Source organism: Tetrao urogallus, assembly GCF_951394365.1.
Source record: "Tetrao urogallus genome assembly, chromosome: 2".
Lineage (NCBI taxonomy): Eukaryota > Metazoa > Chordata > Aves > Galliformes > Phasianidae > Tetrao > Tetrao urogallus.
This window is the reverse complement of record NC_136814.1, coordinates 79,344,085-79,369,607: the sequence shown is the minus strand read 5'-3', so window position 1 is coordinate 79,369,607 and position 25,523 is coordinate 79,344,085. Positions and strand designations below refer to the sequence as shown.

The 25,523-nt window shown below is 37.2% G+C and overlaps 1 protein-coding gene across 5 annotated transcripts in view; it reads left to right on the top strand.

Moving 5' to 3' along the window:
• Positions 1 to 442: 442 nt before the first annotated feature.
• Positions 443 to 25,523, top strand: part of MYO6 (myosin VI) — a gene marked incomplete at both ends in the record, with an annotated part of 73,343 nt that continues 48,262 nt past the window's right edge. For 4 of the 5 annotated variants that reach the window (XM_079550459.1, XM_079550458.1, XM_079550457.1 and 1 more), the window contains 8 exons: positions 3,337 to 3,453; positions 9,517 to 9,586; positions 14,235 to 14,308; positions 16,311 to 16,440; positions 17,239 to 17,344; positions 19,115 to 19,170; positions 22,041 to 22,138; positions 22,963 to 23,127. In XM_079550459.1, coding sequence (XP_079406585.1) covers positions 3,337 to 3,453; positions 9,517 to 9,586; positions 14,235 to 14,308; positions 16,311 to 16,440; positions 17,239 to 17,344; positions 19,115 to 19,170; positions 22,041 to 22,138; positions 22,963 to 23,127 — 816 coding nt within the window. Of the gene's footprint in view, positions 487 to 3,314; positions 3,454 to 9,516; positions 9,587 to 14,234; positions 14,309 to 16,310; positions 16,441 to 17,238; positions 17,345 to 19,114; positions 19,171 to 22,040; positions 22,139 to 22,962; positions 23,128 to 25,523 lie in introns of those variants that run through there. The other variant, XM_079550455.1, reaches the window with a different exon arrangement.

The window sequence follows — 25,523 nt, the reverse complement described above, 5'->3', positions numbered from 1 at the left end:
TATTCTGCTTTAAAGTATTGGCTTTTCTTTTAAAAAATGTTTTGAGTAATAAAGACAACAGCAGAGTAGGTATTTCTTATGCGAATGGTAAATTCAATGCAAGTACAGCTACAAAAGTGTGTCAGAGAAAATTAAGTGAAGGCACTTGCTTGTGAGAAACTGCAAGCACTAGGCAGTGAAATGTAAGAACTGGGTCTGCTTTCTAAGGTGTTCAACCTGCTGTGATTAGCAGAAATGCTGCTATTAGTTTGCATTCTCTGATCTGTGTGTTTTAATCAATAAAGCATTTTCTTTCATTTTCATTTTTCTTTCAATAAAATGCTGTTGCCTTTTCCTAAAAAACTTGTCTCAGGTAGTTGAACTTGTACTTCTGTGTTTCAGCTTATCTCAGAATGCTGAGCTGGAAACTGGCTGTGCAAGAGCTGGTTCCAGAACAGACTTCATGCATCAGTCCCAAGGGCAGGGGCATCTGCATCAGATGGGAAGGTAGATAGTAGAGCAGGTACAGCCTGATAGGTTTCAGCAGCTGATCTTGTTGTGCTGCCAGAAGCCTGTCAGAGTTCCAGCTAATAGAGATACTCAGCAGTGCTGAGTGCAGAATGTTACAGTCACTGGTTTTGTGATGATTCTCAGGCAGAAGACTGTATTTCTTAAAAGTAATTAGCTATCTCATGAATAACTACTACATTTAATTTTGATGCAATCAGTGGATTCTTACATGCTTGCAAAACCTCAATTAGTTTTTCTCAAATGCGCATTTTGCATTCTGGTGGCTGAATTCACTCATTGCTCTGTCGTTCAAGAGGATTTTTTAGTTCACGACATTACCATGTCATAATTCGTTAATAAAGCATAAAATAGACTTCAGACTGTGGAAGAATGCAGAAGTCTCTGTAGGTGAACAAAGCAGAAGCCTCCAGATGCCAACTAGAAGGACTGGATTCATGTTGAAGCAGAAATTTTGGCAGTACTGTTGAGTTTTTTTCCTTTTGCAAGGTTGTTACATCTGGAGAGTTGGCCATACACTGAATGCAGAGGAGAGCCTTGTTTTTAGTGGTGTGTGACCTATGGCTGAAGTGCCAGTTGAAGTAGGATTTTAAAAGAAGATGATAGGCTTGTGAAGAAATGAAGGCCTGGTTATATCCAGAAATAAACTCAGATGTTTAGCAGCTGCACCCATTGTGGCAGTGATCAGAGGTCAGATCTGGCTGGAAGAAATAACCCACAGAGCAGTGATGTAGCTTGGGTCTGATTTACAGTATCCTACAGTAAAGAGAATATGGCCAGCAGCCAACTGTGAGTGTTTGCAGATGTTGTTTTACAGGATGTATCCCATGTTGCTGGCAACATGCTAACGATGGTCCTGGTATGCAGAGTTCATGGCATGTGGCAAGAGGCTGGAAGTAATAGAAGTGAATGCGATGCTCAGTGTTGTAGCACATAAACTTTGTAAGCAGTTAAGAGAAGTTAAAGCGCTCCAACCACAGGGGAAAATAAACTGTAAGGCTTCCTGTGTTACATAAATTATTTTAAATAGCATGAGCTGTGCGATTGGAATATGCTATAAACTTTCATGTGTTAAAATCCTCATTACCTTTACACATCCAGAACCGCATGCTAGGGGGAAAAATTAACTGATTAGCTGAGTATATTTAAACATAAAAGAGATATTTACTTTAAATGAAGTATGCTACAACCATGTTTTTCAAAGTCTCTTATGAACATTACTTGATTTAAAAAAAAAAAAAATTGACTTTGCATTCCAAAGTCTTTGCTTTAGAATTACTTTAAATCTTCTGTTATTTAACCTTGAAGGTAATGACAGGTTGCCTTATGCATTGACAATGAAGATGTTAAGACCAGCAGCATTCCCAAAGCAATCTCAGCAAGGCTTTGCTGTCTCTTCAGACCTTTTTAAATTCCTTGGAGGCAGCAAAAAGCAGGTCATGTGAAGCATGTCCTGACACATTCTCAGTGAGATGAGAATGTCCTTTCTGGCTTGTGGTTGTAAAACTTCCTTGGAGGGACAATGACCTTTCTCCTTGCCACTGCTTGTGATCAGGGGATCTGCACCCAATGTGAGATGTTTTGAAGCTCCTTTTTCGTTCAGATGTGAGGAAAAGATGAACATGGGACTTGTTTCCTAGCATATGACTTTGCTGCCAGTGTTCTCTTTCTGGCTTGCGGGCTCATTTGATTCTTGCTGGGAGGGGCAAGTTCCACCTTAGTGATGTGGGAAATGTTTTTACAAGTTTTGGGATCCCTAAAGCATGTCACTTTGGTAAGTGAATCAGTTTTGGAGGAGAAATTAGAGAAAGCCAGGAGGAGTGAGCCTTTCAAGCTGTGAGGAATCCCTATTCTCATTAGGGTAAGGACTCTAAAGTAGGTTTCAAAAAAAAAGAACTCATTCAGCATATTTAAAATGGCACCATTAGCCATTCAGATTGTGCCAATGCTGGCAGCTTTCCTGGTTAGTTCAATGAGATTTGCATGCAATCAAATACTTCTTTTAACTGGGAACTTATTTAGCTGCATAACTTGAGGAGCCTGAGGTTTGAATGTCTTGGCCTTAATATCTATTTCGCTTGTGTATTGTAGATTCCACATAATCTAAAACTATTTTCACACCGTATTTTTATAGAAAAGAAGGTCAAAGTTCCTTAACAGGGAGAGTTTTGGTGTTGCTGTGTTGGATGTTAGTATCTCAAGTGAGTAGTATGAAGAATCAATATATTTGTAAGAAATACATAAAAGGGTTATTTAAGAGCCGTATGCCCAGCTGTGCTAGAAGTTCATTTGTCTCAAATGAGAAAGGACTGCATTGCTGCTCAGCTCGTACCTGGACGTGTGCCCTTGACAGAAATTAAGGTATTTGCACCCCAAGTCAGGTAAAGACAAGCCTCTCTTAGTTGTATGATTCATTACATTTGTGTCTGTGTGTATACATATCTATAAAGTTACTTATAGTATAGACTTAGCTTTGAATCTGTCCAGTACTTCATACTTCACTGAGCTGAGCTTCCTTTTTTGTTTATAACTTGTTAGTAGTAGCTGCAGTTAGTAGTAGGCTGTGGACCACCCAGAAAATTCTTCAGTCCTTGAATCATCTTACACAAGCTTAAGTGAGTCCTCTATGAGTAAAGTATCACAGGATGGAAAAGGCCTGGAAGAATGTGTCTTGACAGGCTTGCTCCATTCTGTTGTCTGGCTGCTTCCATGCTGGGTAACAGAAATAAATATTGTAAACTAATGTCTGTGTACTAAATCCTGATATCTACCTAGATTTGTATACAACTTTTTTTCTTTTGTTACAGGAAATACTGGATAGTTCCCACAATGGAGGACGGGAAGCCCGTTTGGGCTCCACACCCAACTGATGGGTTTCAGATGGGCATGATTGTGGACATTGGTACTGACTACTTAACTATTGAACCTTTGAATCAGAAAGGCAAGGTAAGTGTCTGATAAGTGAAAGAACAGAGAAAAACCTTAGGTATACATATATGTCTTAACCTGTGGGCCAAATCTTTTCCAACATCCACCATTACATGCAGCCTGAATGAGTGGGGAAAAGGTTTTCTGTTCTGCTGGCTAAGGAACTTCATTCTGCTTTATCTTGCAGGGCAAGTGAAATATCCCACAAGTGCATGCTTTCTGTCAATTACCTGAACATGTGTATGTGCTTAAGAAGGATGGGGAGACTGAATCCCCATGGTTATTTTGATTCAGTACTGTGTACTTGATGATTCTAAATTTGAAACTGGTTGGGAATGTGTTGTTGAGATTAACTTCTCACTTTTCTGGTAGATACATATAGAGAGAATCCTGCAGGAGTGTGCTAAGCTCTGTCTTAGACTAGGCAATTTTCTGTTACATTGCTAAAGATTGAGTGATGAATCCTCTTACCTTGAGTGCTGTGAAGTGTAACATAATGTCAATCAAAGGTCTTATGGAATTGCTACTTTAAATTAAAGGCAAAAGAAATATAATTTCTAAAATGAAGTCCTAATTAATGTGTTCAAGCTGCATCATTTATCATGACATCTTTCAGATTCAGTACACTGTAATTAAATGACAGTTTTTACAGGATGTGCCTTGTTACTATTAATTATCCTAATTCAGATGGCCAGCATCCCTGTTTTTACTAGCTGAAATAAGGTTATACGTTGTTTTAGAAGTTGTAATTTGGTCTTTCAGTATGTGATGCATGCTGTTTCTAACAATTTGGTCTGTTTTGTAACTGCAGGTATGGAAAGGCAATGTTTCTGGTAACTTTTTTTCTCACATCTTCAGTAATAGAGAGGGCTTTGTCATAGATCAAAAAGTTATGCAGCAGTTCTTCCTTTGAGAGGAATGTTTTTGGATTTTCTTTAAAAATGTATATATATATTTTACAGGAAGTAGATTTTTCTTTCCTCAGAAGTAAAAAGTGTAACATCGGATATCTGTGTGTGAGATAAGGTCTGTATGTTTGGTGCATTCTTCGGTCTGGGAAAAAGCAAAATTATTCAGATAAGAGCATATTAAATATTCCAAAGCTGTGATTAAGTAGGCTTTTACTGATTTAAATGATGTTGACCCCTAGCCCTGTTTCTGTTTATATCCCCAGAAGGTTCTGATGTGAGCGAAAGTTCACACATTGAAAACAAAAACAGTTGATAAAGAGAGTCTTGAATCTCTGTTTATTTCTAACATGTGTGCTGCCTTGGGAGCGCCCTTTTGCCTCCTTCCTTTTTTCCTTCTTTATTATTATTATTATTATTATTTTCTTAAAATGGATTCTAAAATAGAGACATTTTACCTTCATGGTTCACAATGAACAATGTGTGTTCATTCATGTAAGGGACCAAACATTTCACAATTAGGCATTTAAATTCAGTGGAGATTATAGTCCTATAGTTCTGAGTACCACGCTTATATTCACAGTGGTGGAGCAAAGCATTATCTTGATTACCTTCTCAGTCTTTCCAAAGTGACATCAATTTCCTTTTATAGTGAAATGTTTCTGACTGCTTTTGTCTTTTGGAGAAGACACTGCTTTTGTGCATTGGGGCCAATGCACAAATGCAGTCAGCATTTGTACCCACGCTTATCAGCTTTGTTTACTCAAAATGACAGCTCAAAAGTGCTCTTCAGTAAGGAGTGATCCAGCAGCTCCAGAACTGCCTGTGATAATTACAGGGAGGAGATGAGTAACCCGATCATGTAAACATACCCGGGCAGTGTAACTTATTATTATTTTTTAATCTGGGTCATTAACATGTCATACGTATTCTCTGGAGAAGCTGGTACCTCACTCAGGATAACTGACTGAAATGGAAACATGCATGTATGCTTTTCTTGATTGTTGCCTTTTATACCATTAATGGTTAATTAAATTAATAACTGCAATAAATGCTATGAGGCAGCATTTTCCTGCTGTCCTAAAGCCTTATCTCCCTCCCCTGCCTGCAGCAAGCCATGGCGTTGCAGTGGCACCCTCAGCCATGTCAGTGGAGCTGTGTAACACAGCAAACTAGGTCAGAGAGGGGATCCGCCTGAGCAGCCGAGAAGTGGAAAATTTCCAGGATGGCAGCAAGCAGCAGCAGGAAGGAGGACCTAGGGCATGTGTGGCCACAGACTGCTTTGTGTTGTGAAGCCCAGCCCAGACTGGTGGAGGTAGCTGACAAACATGCTCATTTACTTATGAACCAGCAATAGCATTTCTAGATACTACAGCTCATGTAGAGCTAGCAACAGTATTTACTTATCCCTGCCAAGGCGTCTAAAGAGAGATGGGGATCTGAATAACCAAGACTGTGTTGTGTAAGAGTAATGCACATGGTTGAGAGCTTGTTATCTGAAGAGAGGGTGCATGAGCTATGTGATGGGAGGTGCTCTCCAAAGCTAGATCGTGGGCTTTCAGGGCTGAAAAAACTGGAAAGAAAAGAGGGAATCTAGAGAGTGGTTTGTGAATGAGTGAGTTCCCATCCAACTGGGAGCCTGCCTCCTGCCTGCTGTCCCATGTTGGGGTGCCAGGAGGGAGGCAATGGAAAGACGGCCTGTTGTTACACTTGGCTGATGCTGCATTTACACATTTTGTACTCAGAATGTACTTTCAAACTTATCAGAAATCCTGACCTTAGGATCTGTTGAAAATAGCTTCTGTTGTATTGCTTGGTGCTGTAACAGGGCAAAGGCAGATCTGAGTGTAATGGCCAAACAAGGAATTTAATATTTTCCTAGAGGTAGCAAATCTGAATTAAGTGATTAGAGAGATGCCTCAGAGGGGCTGGCACCTTGAGAGGCCTTTCTAGGACCCACATGGAACTGTAGTAATGAGTTTCTGGCATTGCTGGGGAGGCACCTATTGCTGCAGACCCCAGCTTACATCCCTGTTGGGTTCACCCGAGAGCCACCTGATGTCTTTTGAGAAAGTCTCTGAAGGGTTCTGCAAGGCTTTGTGGGGCCCATATCCTAGTGTGCTCTGAATAACCAGAAAGGCATTTTACCAGGTTAAGTATAAATGAATAAATGTGCTCTGAAAGTAAGGATCAGAATGTCCAAAGTTCAGTGTTTTCAAGCAAAGGCATTATTTTAGCAGTGAGTGCAGCTTGCGTGAGCAAATAAAGCAGACTCTTATCCACCATATGAATGGTGTTGCTTTAAGTTGTTCTGTGAAATGCAGCTGAGAGCAGGGATGTCTCCCTGTCTGTATCTGGAAGGTATAAAGGGAGACATGGTTACATGTATTGGATTACATGGCAGAAAGAAGATCCTGCTTGAACGGAAAGATATCTTTTTTCACTCATCTAGTTTCTGGAAAAATTGTTAAGATTGCCATTGGATTTCAAGGGCTGCCTCATTACAAAAAGGAAAAAAAAAGCCTACACAAAAACCCACAAATCATCTGCTTTGCCTTCTGAGACCACTTCATAAGAATAATATCCTCTCAATTTTTAGAAAGTTTGTCCTAAACTATGTTTTAAATTGTCTTTGACCTGAAACATTTTCCTCTAAAAGCTAATTTATTTCAAAATACAGAACAACAATGAATGTATATATTTTTAAATGATAGTTGTATGATAGCTTACCTATTTTTCTGTTTAATAGGTCAGATTTTAATGGCATTTAGCAATATTTAGAGCTTTACATCTTTAAATAATGTACTTATCTACACAAGAAGTAATCACCTTGAACGTAAAGCATTGGAGCAATCATGACAGGAATAAAATTCTTGGTTCACATAGTTTAAACTATTCTGAACTAAAAAAAAATCCAGCAGGAGAACAATTGTCTTTATATTGCTTATTAGTTTTGACATTCATTAAATATTTAGATGCTATATTGTACTAAATTAGATAAGACAGGAAGGGCTTGGGGAAGGGCATCTGGTTTGTCACAAGCTGTCTCTGCAGCATATCTAATGATGCAATTTCTAGCAAGTATTTCAAAATTCCCATTTTGTGAAGCAATGAAGGAGGGCAGTCAGTATGAATTCTCGTTAATTTCTAATTGAGATTTATCTTTGATCAGAAAGCTGAGATTGAAAAAGCTCTTCCTTCTTCTGAGATATATGTGGTGTAACTGGGTTGAGATCTGTCAAATGTTGGAGTATCAAAGATTTGTGAAGTGTTACAGAATAGCTGGATATCATGTTTTCTCCTTTAAAAAAAAATAAATAACTGTCCTTAGTAGTGGTTAAACATCCTCAGACAAGAACAAGTGAAGTTAGATTTTTGTGAAGCCAGTCAAGCTTTCTTAATCTTTTCTGGTATTTCATTCAAAATGGATGAAATGAATGAGAGATTGTGGAGTCTCCTTCTCTGGAGATGTTCAAGCCCTACCTGGACTCCTACTTGTGCAACCTGGTCTAGGGAACCTGCTTTGGCAGGGGGGTTCGACTGGATGATCTCTAGAGGTCCCTTCCAACCCCTACAATTCTGTGATTCTGTGAACTGGGTATGTGGGAAATTGTTGTGTTCAAATAGATCTATACCCAGTGAGGTACACCTTTATTGTCAGCAAACTTGCAGAAAAAATGATGGTAATATATTCTAACTGCAGTGCTTTGAGAGGGGGGGAAGAGCTCTCTGCTCTGCTAGAACCAAACTGCTGAGATGAGTGACATTCAGATCCGCCACAGCTTCACCATGCTCTGAAGGAAGGTGTTCTGATAGGCATCCAAGTGTTCCAAAGTCATGATGCAGCTTCCTTTCCCTTACAGAAGCGTTTTATGCATTTTTTTTTTCAATCCAAATAAGGAAATGGCAAAATATAAATTATTATGACTATAATTTGCATACAGCACAATAACTTTGTAGGGAAGGGATATTGCAGAGCAGATATTTTTCTGCTGGCAGAAATGACTTTTGCTCAGTGATGTTATTAATCTGTGCCTCTTCAGAGAGAGCTGGAATGTGCAGATGTTTGTGATGGTCTAAGTTACAAGATCACAATTATTGTATCTTTTGTAATGAAGCAAAGATGAGCTAATTGCTGGATTTTTCCTAAACTTCCATGTGAGATGCTTCTCACGGTACTGTCTTGCTGGATACAAAGTTAAACAAGCAAATTTCTCATTTATTAGGATCACGCTTTTTGATCTGGTTGGTTGTCCTTTAAAATAGTAGAGAGTAAACTAGACCTCTTATCTGCATTTCCACAGGGAAGAGGCCTGTAGCAGCATGGCGGCTGTTGTGTTTAATTGGTACAACAGGGTTTTTGTTCATTCCTAGGTGGCTCAAGCAAGCTATTAATACAAGAAGTATAATTGAATTCCTACCTCTTACACTGTCCTGCAGTTTTATGCAGATGCTGTAATATGTGCATTCTGGGATGTTTTTCCTTTGTTTTTACAACAATGTGAATTATCATTTCTGGAGAATAAAGGAGAAACAAAGTTGTTTTTAATATGAATTTTTTCACTTGGACATGAACATTTGAGAACTGTCTGGTTTTATACTTTTGGAGTATAGGGGCTGAAGAAAAGTCTTGTTCAACTTGAATATCGATTTGCTGAAGAAAATGGTTACAATCCTGAGTTATGGGAATTGGGGATATAGAGAATATTGTTTACTGAAAATTTATGTTTTAAGTGAGAATGTTTTAAAACAAAATGTGAAAATAACAGCACTACTTCCACTGAACTAATAATTTCATTTTTCTTCTTTTTCCTTCATTGCAAAGCTGAGGGAGTTGTTCGTTCTTTAGAATTCTCTTCCCTTTGCAGTATTGTTAGTTTTCTCATCCTTATTTTTGGCATTGTCTCTTGTGTGCCAACGACTGTGTGCAATTTTCAAAAAGGATCAAATATTTTTGTGGTAAGAATTTATATTACAGCAATTTTTCTAGTGTAGTTCAATAATGCAAATGATGCAGCTGTTGTCTACACCTAGTAGGTCAGTATGATTTCCAAAGCTGTTATAAAGCTAGAAACTTCAGTGGTGGTATGTTTACTTGCAACATGAGATAAGACATCTTTGAAGTCCTTATTTTGAAGGTATTTTGACATTGGTAATATTCTTCGTCTAACAGACTTTCCAGGCTGCTATCAATCAAGTGTTTCCTGCTGAAGAGGACAGCAAAAAAGATGTGGAAGATAATTGTAAGTTACAAATTTAAAAATAAATTTTGCGTTTGGGGAAAAAAAAAAAAAGTAAAAATGTGTGAGAATTTTGTTTGCTTGCAGTATTTCCTTTATATTGTGTATAAACTTTACGAACCCTTTAAACTGAAAGTAGGCCCATTTAAAATATAATCTATTGCATTTTTTTTTCTAAATTTTCATCCACGCACTTTAGAGGAAACCCATAGTTACATGCGTTATTCTCAGGTGCAATTATTACTTGACTGACTTCAGATATATGCAGCATCTTGATCAACTGCAATGAGTATTTTGTGTTTAACTGTATCTTTTAAAGCAAAGCCTAAGAATTAGTTACTTTATCAGCCTCTGTATTTTACTGCATTTTCCTGCACGTAACCCATTCATTCCTCAGGTAGCATTCCTGTGGAAGCAAGAGTAGCTGAAAATGTCAAGATAATTTTTCAGAATTTGGAGATAGGAATCCAGGCCCTTTGGGGCTACTGGAAATGTAAATGGGCTATACTGAATCCGGTCAAGGAGTGATGTTGGAGAAGGACTTTTGAAGTGAACTTGCACAATAGAAATTGTGTTGATATTGCAGGCCTTTTATTTTGTTAAATATTTTGTGGTTTGTTGGATAGAAACAAATTGAGTACCCAAATCTAGGGTGAGAAAAGAGAGTGCCAAGAAAGATGAATGATAAAACATCAGCTTTTATAGAACTGTTGCTTTTTGTGAACAAATCTATTCATGGAAACTATCCTGTCTTGAAGTTCTGATGAATGGAATTCTTTTGAGTATTTCTGATGAGGATTACTGGTTGGCCAAAGAACTGTAACTTCATAAATGGTGGGGAAAAGTAGTTTCTGTTGTTCATTTAAAATAAATAAAAAGTGGGAGTTTCAAATTTGTTTTGATGATTTAAGATCCTCAGTTTCTGTTGTGAAATAGTATTTATATCCCATGGCAGGAAGTACAGCTGTTGTAACTGCTCTGTAGTAAGTAACAACAAAAGGAGACTTGAGGCTTTTGACTGGACTTAGCAGATGCAGTGTTTTTACAGGTGGAACCAAACTGACAGCTTTGCTTCCATTTTTTTTGGTATTTTTGTGAATGTAATGTGGATAGGAACTTTTCAAAGTTGGTATCTGTCTTCTGTGATTATTGTTAGGGAAATGCATTTAATGTATTCATCTGTCACAGTGATGCTACTGAGATGTCCTGGTATCTGAGTGTTCTAGTCAGGGAACTGAAAATTGGAATGAGATAATAGATATAATTTGAGATTTTAACAAAGTACTATTCAATTAAGTTAAAACAGTCCTATTAAAGAAAATCTCTTCTGTGGTTTACTAAACAAAATATAAAACTTAAAAATATTTTGCTCAGCAACCCTTTCTGCATCATATACTGTTTTCAGACTTCCAATGTATTTCTACCTTTTGCTCAGCAGTTGAGGTTTACCTCCAGCATATATAAATCCTAAGTTTAGCCCTTTTCTCTCTTAGAGAAGATTGTGGATAAGTTGTGGATATTCCATCTCTCGAGGCAGTCAAGACCAGGTTGGATGTGGCCCTGGGCAAACTGATCTAATGGTTGCCAACTGTGCCCGCAGTACAGGGTTTGGAATTGGATGATCTTTAAGGTCCTTCTAACCGAAGCCATTCTGTGATTTGTGCTGAGTGTTGTTGATCTTTAAGAAGAGCATGTTAAATATAAATCGTGGGAAGCCTGACAAACTGCCACGTGCTTTCTGTCTCTCCTTATAATAGTTTTGAAAAATCCTGAAGAACTAGTTAATAATACACTTACCATTGGAACCTATCCTTAGTGATTAAATCCCTTCCAGGAGTAATCTGCTGAAGTATTTTTACTTTTTCCCCCACCCTTAGCCTTCCATATCTCTAATATGTTGGCTGCGAGAGAGAACCTTTTTGTAAACCTAGCTCTTCCTCAAATGTTAATATTGCAAATGGTACAGATTAAAATAATTTACATTTTCTTGTGATTAACACCCCTCTTCCACTCCCCAACAACCTCAAGCTTACTCAATTTTAGGGGGCTATCACCACATGTGAAACATCTATTTTTTTATGACAAAAAAAAAAAAAAAAAGCCATAAAAGGAAGGAATGGGGAGGGCAGGATGTCAGATAAGAATTATTTTTAAAAAGTGTCCAGCAGGCATAGAGCCTAGTAATTACAGGATAAAACATAATCTTCCATGTAAAGCCCGGTTTATTGCATGCACAGGAGAGCCAGCATGTATGGATTTGACATTGGCATTTCCTGACATTAAGTGCCTGACTTCACTTCTCTGAAGTTTATGTAAATAAATATGTGACTGTGCACATATGCTGCTTATATTTAGGAACGAGCAATATGAATAACAGTAATTCTCTCTCTGGTTGCTGTCTTTGTTTCTGGATGTGGCTGCTGTTTTTATGGAGTTTATTCTAAAGAATGTGCATTTTTGAAATTGCTGACATAAGCTTTATTTTGTACATCTTGCAATGAGGTGACAGTGTTTCTCTTGGAGACAAGCTCCCATTACATGGTGAATCTGCAGGTACAGTGCCTTTAATGAGGACTGGGATCCTTTTGCTAAGAGAATAGTGGGGACTAAGAGAATGTTGAAATCTGGGGTTCCGTGTTGTTTGGATAATTACCAAATTTTTTGGGATGCCTAACTATTTCCTTTAAAATATAATGCAAACCACATGAGGTTCATCTGAAGATGCATTCAAGGGAGAAGGTTGTTTCTTTTGAATTTTAAGTGTACAAAGACAATTACTATACAGCATTTTCTTAACTCAGTATTGAGAATTAAAATGATTAAACATAAGCAACAACGTTCAAAATTTACAACCCCCCCTCACCAACACCCACAGGGAGAAGGAGATTTCAACTTTTATTGGAGAAAGCAGAAGTTTCTAGTTCATTTCCTTCTGTAATGTCTCTTTCACCTGGGACAACCTCATTCAAAGAGGTGACTGCATAAATAGGTCTGCTAAGGCAGCCATGCAATTTGTGGTCTAGGAACCTCTGACATAGCAGATTTGTACGTACAAGAGATTTTTCAGAGGAAGATGGTTTCTTCTAAACAACCCAGAAGCTGCAAGGTCCTTTGAGAAATGTGAATGCCTCCAGTCATCTGAAGTAAAGCTATGTTTTAGTTAGGGAAGGAAGCACTGTTATTCAGTGGAGCTACACAAGCCAGAGGGAGGCTGCAAACCACTGCTGAAGTGACCTTTGCTTAGAACTGGTTTTGGTGTACATAATGGGAGGTACAGTCACTCCCTGCTCTACTGCCACTATCTTCTGAGTCAGTAGAAGGAACGTTGAGGGAGAAGTTAAGAGCTGCTTGCTGAGCTTCATGCTTCCTTTCTGGGCAAGGTGTCTGAGGAGATGGACTACAAGCAATGCGAATTTGCAGTCTGTCTTGCATATCCACAGAAATAAGCTAGAATTTAAGGTCTTTTCCAACCTGAGCAATTCTATGGTTCTGCTATTTGTTTTTCTCTGCCATGGCCCTTTAGGCCCTAGGGGCATTGGTTCCACTTGGCTTAAGTTCAGAAATGACACTCTCTCTATGCTTTATTGGTCACTGCCTACTGATAATGCACGTATGGGCCTCATGTGAAGTAGGGGATTGCAGTTATCACTCATTGCTTATTCTATAAACAGTAGTCAAATGTATACAACTTTTCACTTGCCACTAATGCTTTAAGGGATACTAAGTATGGTAGCCAATCAATTGTTACAAGACAAAATGGTGTTCTGCACTTAAATTTTAGGCAAATAGAAAAAGATGACCAGACATATTTGAAAACATATTTGAGGCTGTGTTTTAAGTAGTGCTCTCTGTAATTTTGGATTGCCAAACACATTCCAGAGTTTCATAGCTGAAAACAAGGCCTAGCTTTTCCAGCGTGTTGAAACTGCGCATGTGCCTGCTCTCTGCCTTGCATTGCCTTTTTGTGATGGGCTCGTGGAATTTGCAGTTATTCTATATTAACATATAAAGGAAAAAAATAGGTAGGTTTTGTTGTGGTAATATTGTCCCCCTCCAGCAGTTTCCGTGAGGAGGCCTAGAGATGTGAAAGGTTGCACTGGTGCTTGATGTTGCAATGATGTTTTATGTCTCTATAAAATACATTGGAAAAATTGAAGAGCTGAAAATCTCCAGGAGGCCAGCATTTACTCAAAGCATCATGGTGTGGCCCTGTGGATGCTGTTGCAGAGATCAGAGAGGATGTGGAAGGAATAAAAGAGTTGGTGCGATGGATTTTGATAGCCACTGGTTTCCGTGCTTGTAGAATAGCATGGAGGGAAAAGCACAGTGTTTGTGTGTGAGGATGTTATAAGGGACTTTGGAGTGGACAATTTACACTTGAAGGATCTCTGTTGAGGCTCCTGTAGTCTAATTCTTGGTTCAGCAACTTTCTTTAACTTAGGCTGTACAATGAAGAGTAGGTCTACAATTTTTAAAGTGTATATTGATTGAGTTAGAGGATCTGCCTCAACAAAGTATAGAGATAGGAATGATAGAATTAAACTGTAGTCAAAGAAAGAGGAAGTAAAATCCTTAATCCTAAGATTTGTTGCTTGGCTGTACACAAAGATAGTCCTGTTCTCTTAATGCTGTATGACTCTTTTACTTTTAGGTTCCCTTATGTATTTAAATGAAGCCACTCTCCTTCACAATATCAAAGTTCGATACAGTAAGGACCGAATTTACGTAAGTATTACCTGTCATGTCAACCAGTCTAATGATAAGTATCCTTTCAAAAAAACTGAATCCACAAAAAAATTAATATTTTCCTCCAATCACAGAACATTAAAAGAAATTGTACCATTATAAATTTAGGAGGTTTCAGGCATTTTTTGCTACCTTGCTTAAGACCTGTATCAGATTGACGCTAGCTAAATTTACCAGGCAGAGCAATAGATTTTTCTCAACCTGACAGCTCAGTTGCAGCTGTAGCACAGTGTTGTATCGCAGATGTCAATTCCTGTAGGGAACTTACTTCACCATTGCCTTAGCTATTAACAAAGATGGTTCTTTCTTCATTATTTTTGAACGAAGCAAACAGGTGCTGTCTCTAACACCTCCTAGCTCAGATGTCCATCTTAATCTTTTATATTGCTATCAGATTGCCTAATTGTCCTTAATGAATTCTGACTGAATTACATTTTGTCCCTGCCATCTGCCCTGACACTGACAGCTGTGAAACAGAAGAAAGATAAGAATTTTCTTTCTTATTTTTTTTCTAATAGAAAGCTGGTCTGTGATAATGCAAATTGTCTACGCAATTTCTAAGTGTCAGTGTTTCAGAAAGAAAAATCAACCTTTTTGTTAGTCTGCTGATCTAAAATGAATTGATTAAGAGTGATATCCTCTTATATAGGCATAAAGAATGTATAGTTGTTTTCCTTTGTTGCAGTTAACTTTACAGAGCTATACATTTTTTATAGGTTCAAGATAAAGCACCAGCTTTAAGATAAATGAATTAAAATGGTGATTTGAATGTTGTACTGGAGAAATAATAATGAAACAGACACAAAAAAACAATGAAATAAACTCTAAAACTGATCTTATCATAAGGGAGGATAGTATTTCGGTTCATAAATTTTTTCTTCCCTTTGAACAAGTGCTACTAATGTGTTGCCCCATGTACATACATTTTTCTGGAAAAAATATCAAATTATCTTAATTACCATTTCATTGTAACTTTTTGATACAGTTGGAATTTATTGTATTTTTTTTTGTTTAGTTCCGATTGACAGTATTTGCATTGTCACTGAAAAGAAAATGAATTTTAATACTTGCAGCTCTTGAAGAGCTCTGTGCTTCTGTCTTATATCATTGAAATAATGATGAAAATAGAAGCGTCTGAAAAAAAATGTTGTGTTATGTGTGATCCAGCCTTCTATCAGCATTTCATGACAGCGCCTAAAATTCAGTCTGGAGATTTTTAGTCTTGGGATATACTCATTAACAATAAACCGAATAAGTTATTCAGTCTGAGGGTTTATCTGATATTCTTTATACCTTTTCCCACCAATCTGCTTTTTTCTGTGCTTCAGACATCAGGCCATATTTGTATGTGATCTGATCATTAAAATGAAAGTATGAAAGATTTTTCAGATGGAAAAGTAAAAAGCAGCCTTCCCCCTCCCCCAAATTCTTTGTCAATTGCAAAGCATTTGTATTCTGCATTTCTCACTTCGGAAGCGGCCGTAGCTGATTTCTCTCAGCTCAATGCTTTTATTGCCTGGCTTGAGCAATTTCCCAGGCACTATTCTGTCAGTCCTTCCTGCTGAGTTGCTTCCATTTGATATTGAAAAATTATTGTCCTCATTGGAGGAGACTGCAATATGCTAGCCAAGAGCTTACTTTTTTGCTTTAGAAGAGGAAGTAGTGATGCCTTATCCCTGATCTAGAAACACATACAGTAGGAAATCATTTAAAAGGAGAGAGACAGAGGTCAAATTCGGGACATGCTCCACAGCTCAGTGGTTAGGAAATTCTCCTGAGAAGTGCTTTTTCACAGAAGTCCTGGAAAGATGATTTGAAGAACTCTGAAAGCATATCTCTTCTTTGATCTGCATTAGCTGGAGAAAATTGCAAATCTAATTGTTGTAGTTCAACTTTACACTTCAATAATAATAGAAAATTGCTGTTAACTACTTTGGTTGGATACTAGCTAATAATTTGCTCTTAATTCTTTTCTTCACAGACATATGTAGCCAACATTCTTATTGCAGTGAATCCATATTTTGATATACCTAAGTTCTATTCTTCGGAGGCTATTAAAAAGTACCAGGGTAGATCACTTGGGACACTGCCACCACATGTCTTTGCTATTGGTATGTACTGAGTCTGATTTTGTCTTTTACAAAGCAAGCATTAAATTGTAGATGTATATAAATTGCACCTTTGATTCAATTACTGTGAGTTACTACAAATAAAACATGGTGGCTAACATTGCAAATTTTCACCACTTTGATATACAGTTTGAAGATTTTGGGCAACTATTTATGATTGTTCTGTTCCTCCAGTGTTTTACGTCTGAGCAGTTTTAATATAATTTACAATCATAAAAATAATCACATTTTAAAAAATGAAGAATGACGTACACAAAACTGGCAAAATACAGTGATTGCATTTGTCTTTCACTACATTGCCAAATCACATGCATTGCTTCTTTTTATATGATTATTTTATAGGCAGAAAGCACATTTAAGTATTATTATTGGTATAAACCTGATTACAAATTACTTTGAATGTAACTGTGTTTAAGGAAAGATTTGTCACACTGTGCATTGAAAAATATGTTAAAGTAAAATTGATTTTCAGCTGTTTTGTGAACACATTTAACTGAAAATGCTCAATACCAGGTGGGTGTTTTTTGTTTTACTTTGTCCTACCTGAGTTTGGTAAATTTTTGCTGTCAAAGACTCCAAGCTATCACGTGTTGGTGTTGGTGGGTGGACAGCTATCATGTAATTCAAAGAGAAACTTCAATAAAATGTAGTACATTCAATTGTAAAGATTTTTTTGAAAATGCTGAGTTTGCATGTTTATATTGTGGCTAGTTTTTTATTTGATTTTTCAGGAGAGTTGCAAGCATAATTTGTCATGTTTCATGTATTCTTTCATTTAAGCTGATAAAGCATACCGTGATATGAAAGTACTCAAGATGAGTCAGTCCATCATAGTTTCTGGAGAATCCGGAGCTGGCAAGACAGAAAACACTAAATTTGTTTTGAGGTTTGTAATTTTGAAACAAAGTAATTCAGTGAATCTCTTGTTTTGATGTGTTTGTTTGAAGTACAGACAGAGCTAATTATATAGTTATAATCAAAGTTATAATCAAAGTTATAATCTCAGTTATAATACTGAGAGCACTCAGTAGCACAGCAATAAGTCTTGATTCAGAAGGTTATGTGTATGCTTCTACATACACTTTAGTTCATGAGATTCATAGAGTTAAATGCTGACATGATAGCATATGGATCATATGGCAATGGCTGTACGTTTACAGAAGCCTTAACTCACTTGTAGTGGCATCATATATGGTTTATTATGCAGTTATTATGGTCTATGATGCAGTTGTTTTGGTATTGTGTGTCTGGTATTGTCGTTGGTAAAATGGAAACTAGGCTTTTTAACTGTGTCTTGCGAGACACGCTCGTTTCTGCCATATGTGTGCAATTATCTGTTTTCCCTGTCGTTGTTTCTTCAGTTTGCTTGATAATCCATAGTTTTTAACTCTTAATTGCTGAGACAATTGCAATTGTAATATATTTCTACCCTACTTTACTGAATAAATACTGAATAATGGGATTCATTTATTTGTTTATTGATGTTCATGTATGCAAGATACTGAATCAAGCACATTAAACTATGTGGAGGTCATATTGCTGATCAGCTTTCCTCTTACATGTTTTAAATAATCTTGACCATATTTGAGTCATACTTTAACTGATTTATATCATTCTGGAACACTATAACTGGAGAGTAATGCTCCATTAAATTCAACTAGAATACAAGTGACCTGACTAGGAAAGCACAGTGCAGGCAGTTTGAATTCATTCTGTCCTCTCCTTCCCTTATTTCCCTGTGTAAATCTTTAATTGCCTTTTCCCTGGCATCATATACGTGGTAGTGGTATTATCTTCTATATCCCAGGAAGAATCATCGTGGCTGGCCATCTGTCAGCCTGCTTTGTTTGTTACCTGCTTTGTTTGTTACCTGCTTTGGCAGGGGGGTTGGACTCGATGATCTCTGGAGGTCCCTTCCAACCCCTACAATTCTGTGATTCTGATTCTGTCCATCACACTGTTCTCTGCCCCTTTGCAACCTTTACTGGAGAGCTGTACGAGTTGCAGCAAGGTCCTGACAGAATATGGCTCACAACTTTGGTCCTGCTTAAAAAACCCACAAAACACAGCACGTACTGGGAGAACATCCCCTGAGGAATATCCTCAAAGGATGTTATTCTTCTGCTTCTCGACAGAGGAAGTTCTGATTACGTGGCAGGCAAATGTCAACACTGCTGCATCTCTCTGCCAACTGCCCCCACATAACATGTGTGCAAAATGTTATTAATGAGTTCTTAAAACAGGAAGGCTTCTTCCTTGTGTACTCATCAGGAGGCAAAAGGTAGTAATATAGCTCTGTTAATGTTCCTGAACTTTTTTGGAAGGTTCTATTTCAAGAACAGCTTAAAATGTGTCCCAGATTTAGTTGTAAATTTCCAGGAGGTATGCCCTGTATGTGAGAGCTGGGAGTGGGGGGGCGGAAAAAGAGGTGCAACTTAAGAGAAAGTTTTGGATTTGTTTTCAATTCTTTCTTCAATTGCTAAATTGACTCTTATGTTACTTATGCATTGCAATTTCCTATATCACCATCTACACTTCAGCATTTTATTAACGTTGATGACTGTGAATGCTGAAGCTGTATGCATGGAACTTGTGTTTAATTTAGGAAACACATGGGAAAATTCAGTAATTTACTTGTATTTATCTTGCTTTACAGATATTTGACCGAGTCCTACGGTACTGGCCAAGATATTGATGACAGAATTGTAGAAGGTACTGAATTTTGCCTAATTTCATTTAAGGTTCAATTATAATATTTTTTAAAATTCTTTTTGAATTTGAAGTGTCAGTAAAATAACAGCTAGGATGAAAATACTATCAGACTTCCTGTGGAGTAATTTAGGTAGTTTACTTTGATCTTAAGTTCTTAAAAAAGGTTTTTTATTTTTTATTTGCTTCACTTTTATTTAATATAAGGTCACACAGTCCTTGATGTGGAGTTTGAGTTGTTGTGTAGCCAATGCTGGATTTTATCTTTTATTAATCCACAAGGCTAAGATTGCATTCTCATTAATACCTGTTAGTATTAGCAAGATGTAATGCCTTCTTCTCACCATGAAATTCTCAAAGGAGGGAGGTTTATCATATAGTTCAGAGTTGTTCGTGCTTTTTGCTGTAAGGCATATCATTTGGATTAACACTTTCTTCTTCATTGTGTCTGTCTTTATAATAGACTCCCAAACAAGGTCAAAAGAGACTTTTTTTCTTTATGGTTATTTGGTTGGCCCTTTTCAGTGTTGTGTGGAATTCCTGATTAACCTGGAAATAACTTTGAGAAGAAAGACGCATCTCAAAAACCAACCACTCTGAAAAAGCTTCAGTCTTCTATATTTTCTTGAAGATTTATTCCAGAATTTCATTACTGTTAGTGTCTTTTTCTTAAACTTCATGTATTTCCGTTTACATAGTTTGAGTCACTGGATCATTCAAGACATGTACTACAGTCTTTAGTCTGTTATTGCTGTAGGTTTATTTAAACCAGTCCTTAGTGAAATTCATTGTGTGCTGAAGGAACCTAGAAAGTAGCCCAAGAGTTGGATAATTAATTGGTACTTACAGGTATTTTGAGAAGTGATTTGTTTAGTGTTTTTGTTGTTTCTAATCAGCATCTGATGCATGAATTTTAAATTTTGTGAAGCACAGTTTTAATGAGTGCTCTTAAAGCATCTGTATTAATAGAGGAACCTTAATCCTACTGAAAGAACTCCTGCAAATTTTTTAAATTCATAAACCATTCTTCACATCAGTTAATAGGTAAAGTATCTGGATACCTGAACAGTTACTAGGGCCTCTTAGTGAGACGGTTGTGAAAGTGAGACGTGGATTTTCTTGCATATGTTTAAAGTTGTGCTTTAAAAACAAAGCAAAAACCCCAAACCAAAGAAGTTAATGCTGGTGTCCTACCAAATAATGTATTATCATCCCTAATTTATCTGACCACTGTAGTTATTCCTTCACAGTTCAATTGTAGGAATAGATTTGTAGATGGATGTCAGTTTTAGGCCTGAGTTTCTGCTCACGTAATTTCCAATGCATGTTTTTTTAGTTAAAAGCCTTCAAATATCATAGAATCATAGAATCATAGAATCACCAAGGTTGGAAAAGACCTAAGAGATCATCCAGTCCAACCGTTCACCTATTCCCAATAGCTCCCACTAAACCATGTCCCTCAACACAACATCCAGCCTTTCCTTGAACACCCCCAGGGTCGGTGACTCCACCACCTCCCTGGGCAGTCCATTCCAGTGCCTGACCACCCTTTCTGAAAAGTAATACTTCCTCATGTCCAGCCTGAATCTCCCCTGCCGTAGCTTGAAACCATTCCCTCTCGTCCTATCACTAATGACACGAGAGAAGAGGCCGACCCCCAGCTCACTACAACCTCCCTTCAGGAAGTTATAGAGAGCAATGAGGTCTCCCCTGAGCCTCCTCTTCTCCAGGCTGAACATTCCCAGCTCCTTCAGCCTCTCCTCATATGGCCTGTGTTCCAGACCCCTCACCAGCTTTGTTGCCCTCCTTTGAACACGTTCCAGGGCCTCAATATCTTTCTTGGGGTGAGGGGCCCAAAACTGGACACAGTACTCGAGGTGCGGCCTCACTAGTGCTGAGTATAGGGGAACAATCACCTCTCTGCTCCTGCTTGCAACACTGTTTTTGATGCAAGCCAGGATGCCATTGGCCTTCTTGGCCACCTGAGCACACTGTCGGCTCATGTTCAGCCGAGCATCAATCAATACCCCCAGGTCCGTTTCCTCTACACAGTCCTCCAGCCACACCGCCCCAAGCCTGTAGCGTCCCGCAGATATTTTCTTTGGTTTGTTGTTAGTGCAATTCAGTAAACTGATTTTCTTTTATCTTCAGAATTATCAAAGTACAGTCAGTAGCCTTGTGTTTCAAAACTACTAAGCATTTTCAAACTGCTTAAACCATGCATGACTTGAATAATATAAAGCAAGCATTAGATTGCAGCAGCTCTTTCTGTATGGATTTGTCTTTAAGATGCTTGAAAACTGCAGCCAGTAAAAAAAAAAATAAAAAATCTCTCATTCGTTTAATCCAGCTTATCTGAAAGGGCACTTTTAAGGTGGTTTTGAAAACAGCTTTTCTAATAATTTTTTTTTTTTCCTAATCAATCTAATATGTGCATGACATTTCAGTGACATTTTTGTCGATGGGATAAATGGGCAGTTTAGATTTTATGACCAACAACTCATTGGGAAATGTCAAATTGTGTATTGTATCTTATAGTTTGTGTATCATTTATTTATCTGCTTGCTGTTAGAAGAACACCACTGAATCATTTTTGGTGATCGTCTGTGAATTTCTTACAGTATTAATTCAATTGTTTTGCAGTGTTATATGACATTTAAACACTTCATTGTAAATTCCACCACTGTATATCCAGTACAATTTGCAAAATGAGTTATTTATAATAGGTAATATTTTTCCTTTAATTTTCACACCTTATTCTCAATAAGTTAACTGAATAATTAGTATGAATTTATTTTTCCCTTTCCTACTGGTACTTCATCAATCATGTTTTAACACTTCTTTAAATATTTTTTATAATTTTTTATAATCAGCAAATCCGTTATTGGAAGCCTTTGGAAATGCAAAGACTATTCGTAACAACAATAGCAGTCGTTTTGGGAAATTCGTGGAAATTCACTTCAATGAGAAGGTACTGGAGTTTTGATACAGATAATAGCGACCGATTTTTGCTATAGAATGGAAATGCTAGATTGGAAGTAGGTTAAATAGACTTATCTTACACCAAATACTCACTGTCCTTGCTTTTCCTATTTGATTTATATTTATCACCATGAAAGGAAAGCCACAGCACTGTGTCACTGCTGGAAAACTGTGTGTCAAATCAATGGGAAAATTGCTTCCATCCAAACATCACATAAAGGGAAGAGGCAAACTGCAGAATAACTTAATTGCTCTTAAGCATTTATGCATTCCTTTAATTCACAAACAGGTGTGAATTGTGTATATATATATCAGCTGTTATAAATTTATTTTAATGCTTTAATATTTTATATGAATTTCTGATTGTTATGTATTTGTATAAAATTTTAAGACTTCACATTAATGTTATGTATGTGAAAAAAGTCTTAAAATTGATTGATTGATTTATTTTTTTTTGGTCAGAAGTACTACTCGCTGTGTAGCCTATGAAGATATTTCTTCGAATGTATTTTAGCTAGAATAGCTTAAGCATATGCATGTAGGATTTCTGCTTGTCGTTATGAAGTAGAGCCTTCTGGTAAGAGAAATGTACATGGCACAGTGCTTGCACTGAGGAGAAGTTATGGTAGAGGAAACTTTCTCATCTTAAGCTTGATACCCATTAGTTAAAATATATATTTTAAGCTCTGGGGCAGTGTCAGTTGAAATAGACTTGAGCAGACAATTGTAAATTGAAAAACTCTCACACAAATAATCTAAAAATAAATATTAAATAAAAATTCAAATAATTAGAAAAATATTTCTTCTTCCTAGAACTCGGTGGTTGGTGGATTTGTATCACATTATCTTCTGGAGAAATCTCGGATCTGTGTGCAAGGCAAAGAAGAGAGGAATTATCATATCTTTTACAGGCTTTGTGCCGGTGCTCCAGAAGACATTAGAGAAAAACTGTATCTAAGCTCTCCTGACAGCTTCAGGGTAAGTATTGGAGTCACTAGTTGTAAAGCTTTACGTTGCTGCCATACATGGACGTCTCTTTTAAATGTTATTAAATTATCTGTTTATTATCTTTGATAAACTTTTTTCTGCTACAAAATTCAGAAAATGAAAATCTGTTTGATCTGGGCGTAGGACTGTTAGCCATTTTGTTCTTATTGGAAAGCTTCCTGTAGTTTTCCTCTGTGTTTTAAAACTGAGGAATCTGCTTTTTCCAGTAAGGTACCACTGCATACCCAGTTGCTCATAATTTTGCTGTTGGCTTTTCTTGAGGTGGAAAGTGCAAATTTTTTGATTGTGACCCAGCTGTTCTGTGGGATCCTTATAAAGACTGCTTTTATTTCTTCCTCTTCCAACCATGCATTAAGGAAGGCCTGATATTTCTGTCCTGAGATTGTGTCCTTCAAATTATTACCTCACACTTCATACCAAGGATCAAGTCATGGTGATAAAGTTATTGTACTTCTCTGTTGAAATCTATGTACTTTCATATCCCTTGTCTTTACTACGTTGTTGTGTCCTGTTTCTCTTTCTCTAATGTCTAGATTTGTCATTAGCATTACCCCAGTTTCCCTGTTTCTCTCCTCAAACTATCTGTCATTCTTGGTCACCCCAGGTTGTATGATAAGACTCGCTTATCCGTTAGGCTGAAAACTTGCACTTTTATCTCCATTTAACCTGAAGTTCGTGCTCACCTCTTCTGCCCAGGATTACTTCTCGTTATTAAGCATGCTTTTCCTTATGTTTTTCATCTGCTAATTTATTCTTTCCCGAGGACTACTTATTTTTTTCTGGGTTTTTGCTGTTTTTCAACATTTACTGGTTCAGTCACTCAGCTGTAGAACAGGAAAATAAAATACAAATACAGTCAGTGCTGAATATAGTGTTGTTAACAGTACCTACATGAAAATGAACTTAAAATAACAGGAAGGAATAATTCTATGTACTTCTTTAAAAATGTTAGCTTAATATTCGGTGTCAGAGAAATGGCAAGAGTAGAATTTCAAGAAATACTAGGAAAGTAGAGTGAAATGGTGTGTTATGTTGCCATGTTTGTAAATTGTGTGCTGTTTTGTCAGCTCAGAAAGGAATAGTAAAATCTTTGGGTGAAATACAGGTTATGGTTGAAGATGAGATATTGGATAGTATGCATTGACCTTTTAATTCAAACCACTGTGGCCGTTCTTTTAATTTGTTTACTGTCCTCGCTTCTTCTCCCCATGCTTTATTTTTGACATTTTTTCCCTTTCCTGAGATCATGTGGTTTTGCCTGACTAACCCAGATTGTATGTTACATTTCCATCAGAAATCCCACAAGCAGGCTGGTTTTCTGTTCTACCATTACATTTTGGCATAGTTTTCCTCCCATCTTTTACTAAATAGTTTTACAACCTCAGTTTAATTTTTTGTTCCAGCTTTCCTTCTTACTTCTTGCTTCTCTTCCTGCAGATGTCACTGAATTATTTTCAAAAGCAATTGACAAATTATGCGATTTCCTTTGCTTTCTTTTCCTTCTTCCCAGTCAAACATTTTTGCTGCTGTATTCTATTTGTGTGATTCCAACCCTACTTCCTTTATTTTTAAATTCTCATTTGATTTTCAGTGTTTTACTCTTTGATAATTGCAGTCTGTTTTTTTTCTTTTCTTGATGAACTAATAATGTTGTCCTGGTGTGCAACCAGTGCAACTATATAGTTGTTTCTCATTGTTTTCTTGATTTCTCCCCCCCATTTGTTTCCCATTAAAGCAAGCTGTTGTCTTCCCTTTCGGGGAACTTCTAAGCCTTTCCTCACTTTAGACTGCTATCACTGATTTTATTTCTAAGGTGAAGACTTCAGTGACTCATTCTTGCAATTTTGTTATTGATTTACAAAGATATTAGTTTGTTTCCTTTTGACAATCACACATAGACTGTAATATATACAAATATCATCATGTGCTTTATTGCCTTGTGTTGAAAAGAAAAATATCGGCAAAGCAAATCATGCTGTTAGGCATCAGTTTGCTCGAGTTCTGCCACTTGTCTTCACCTTTGTGTTGTTTCTTGGGGTATGCTTGACTTGGAATGTCACTGAAACAGAACTGAGCATTTCTAAAGTACCCAGAGCAAATTGCTGCATAGGGCTTGTAAGGTCTGTGTAACTCAAACCTGGAGAGCATGTAGAATTGGAAGGACAAAAATTAATTGACCCACTTATTGGCTTAAGTGGGGTGAGGAGTACTGCTAACAAAGCATTATGCTACTACATTGATAGTTTTTTTTTGTTGTTGTTTCTATGACTTGATTTTTTAAATAAAGGTTGTTGAATTGTGCTTATCTGTTACTTTACCTGGTGTCGTCTGTATTTTGTAAAATTCAGTACGAAGCCAGAAGCCTT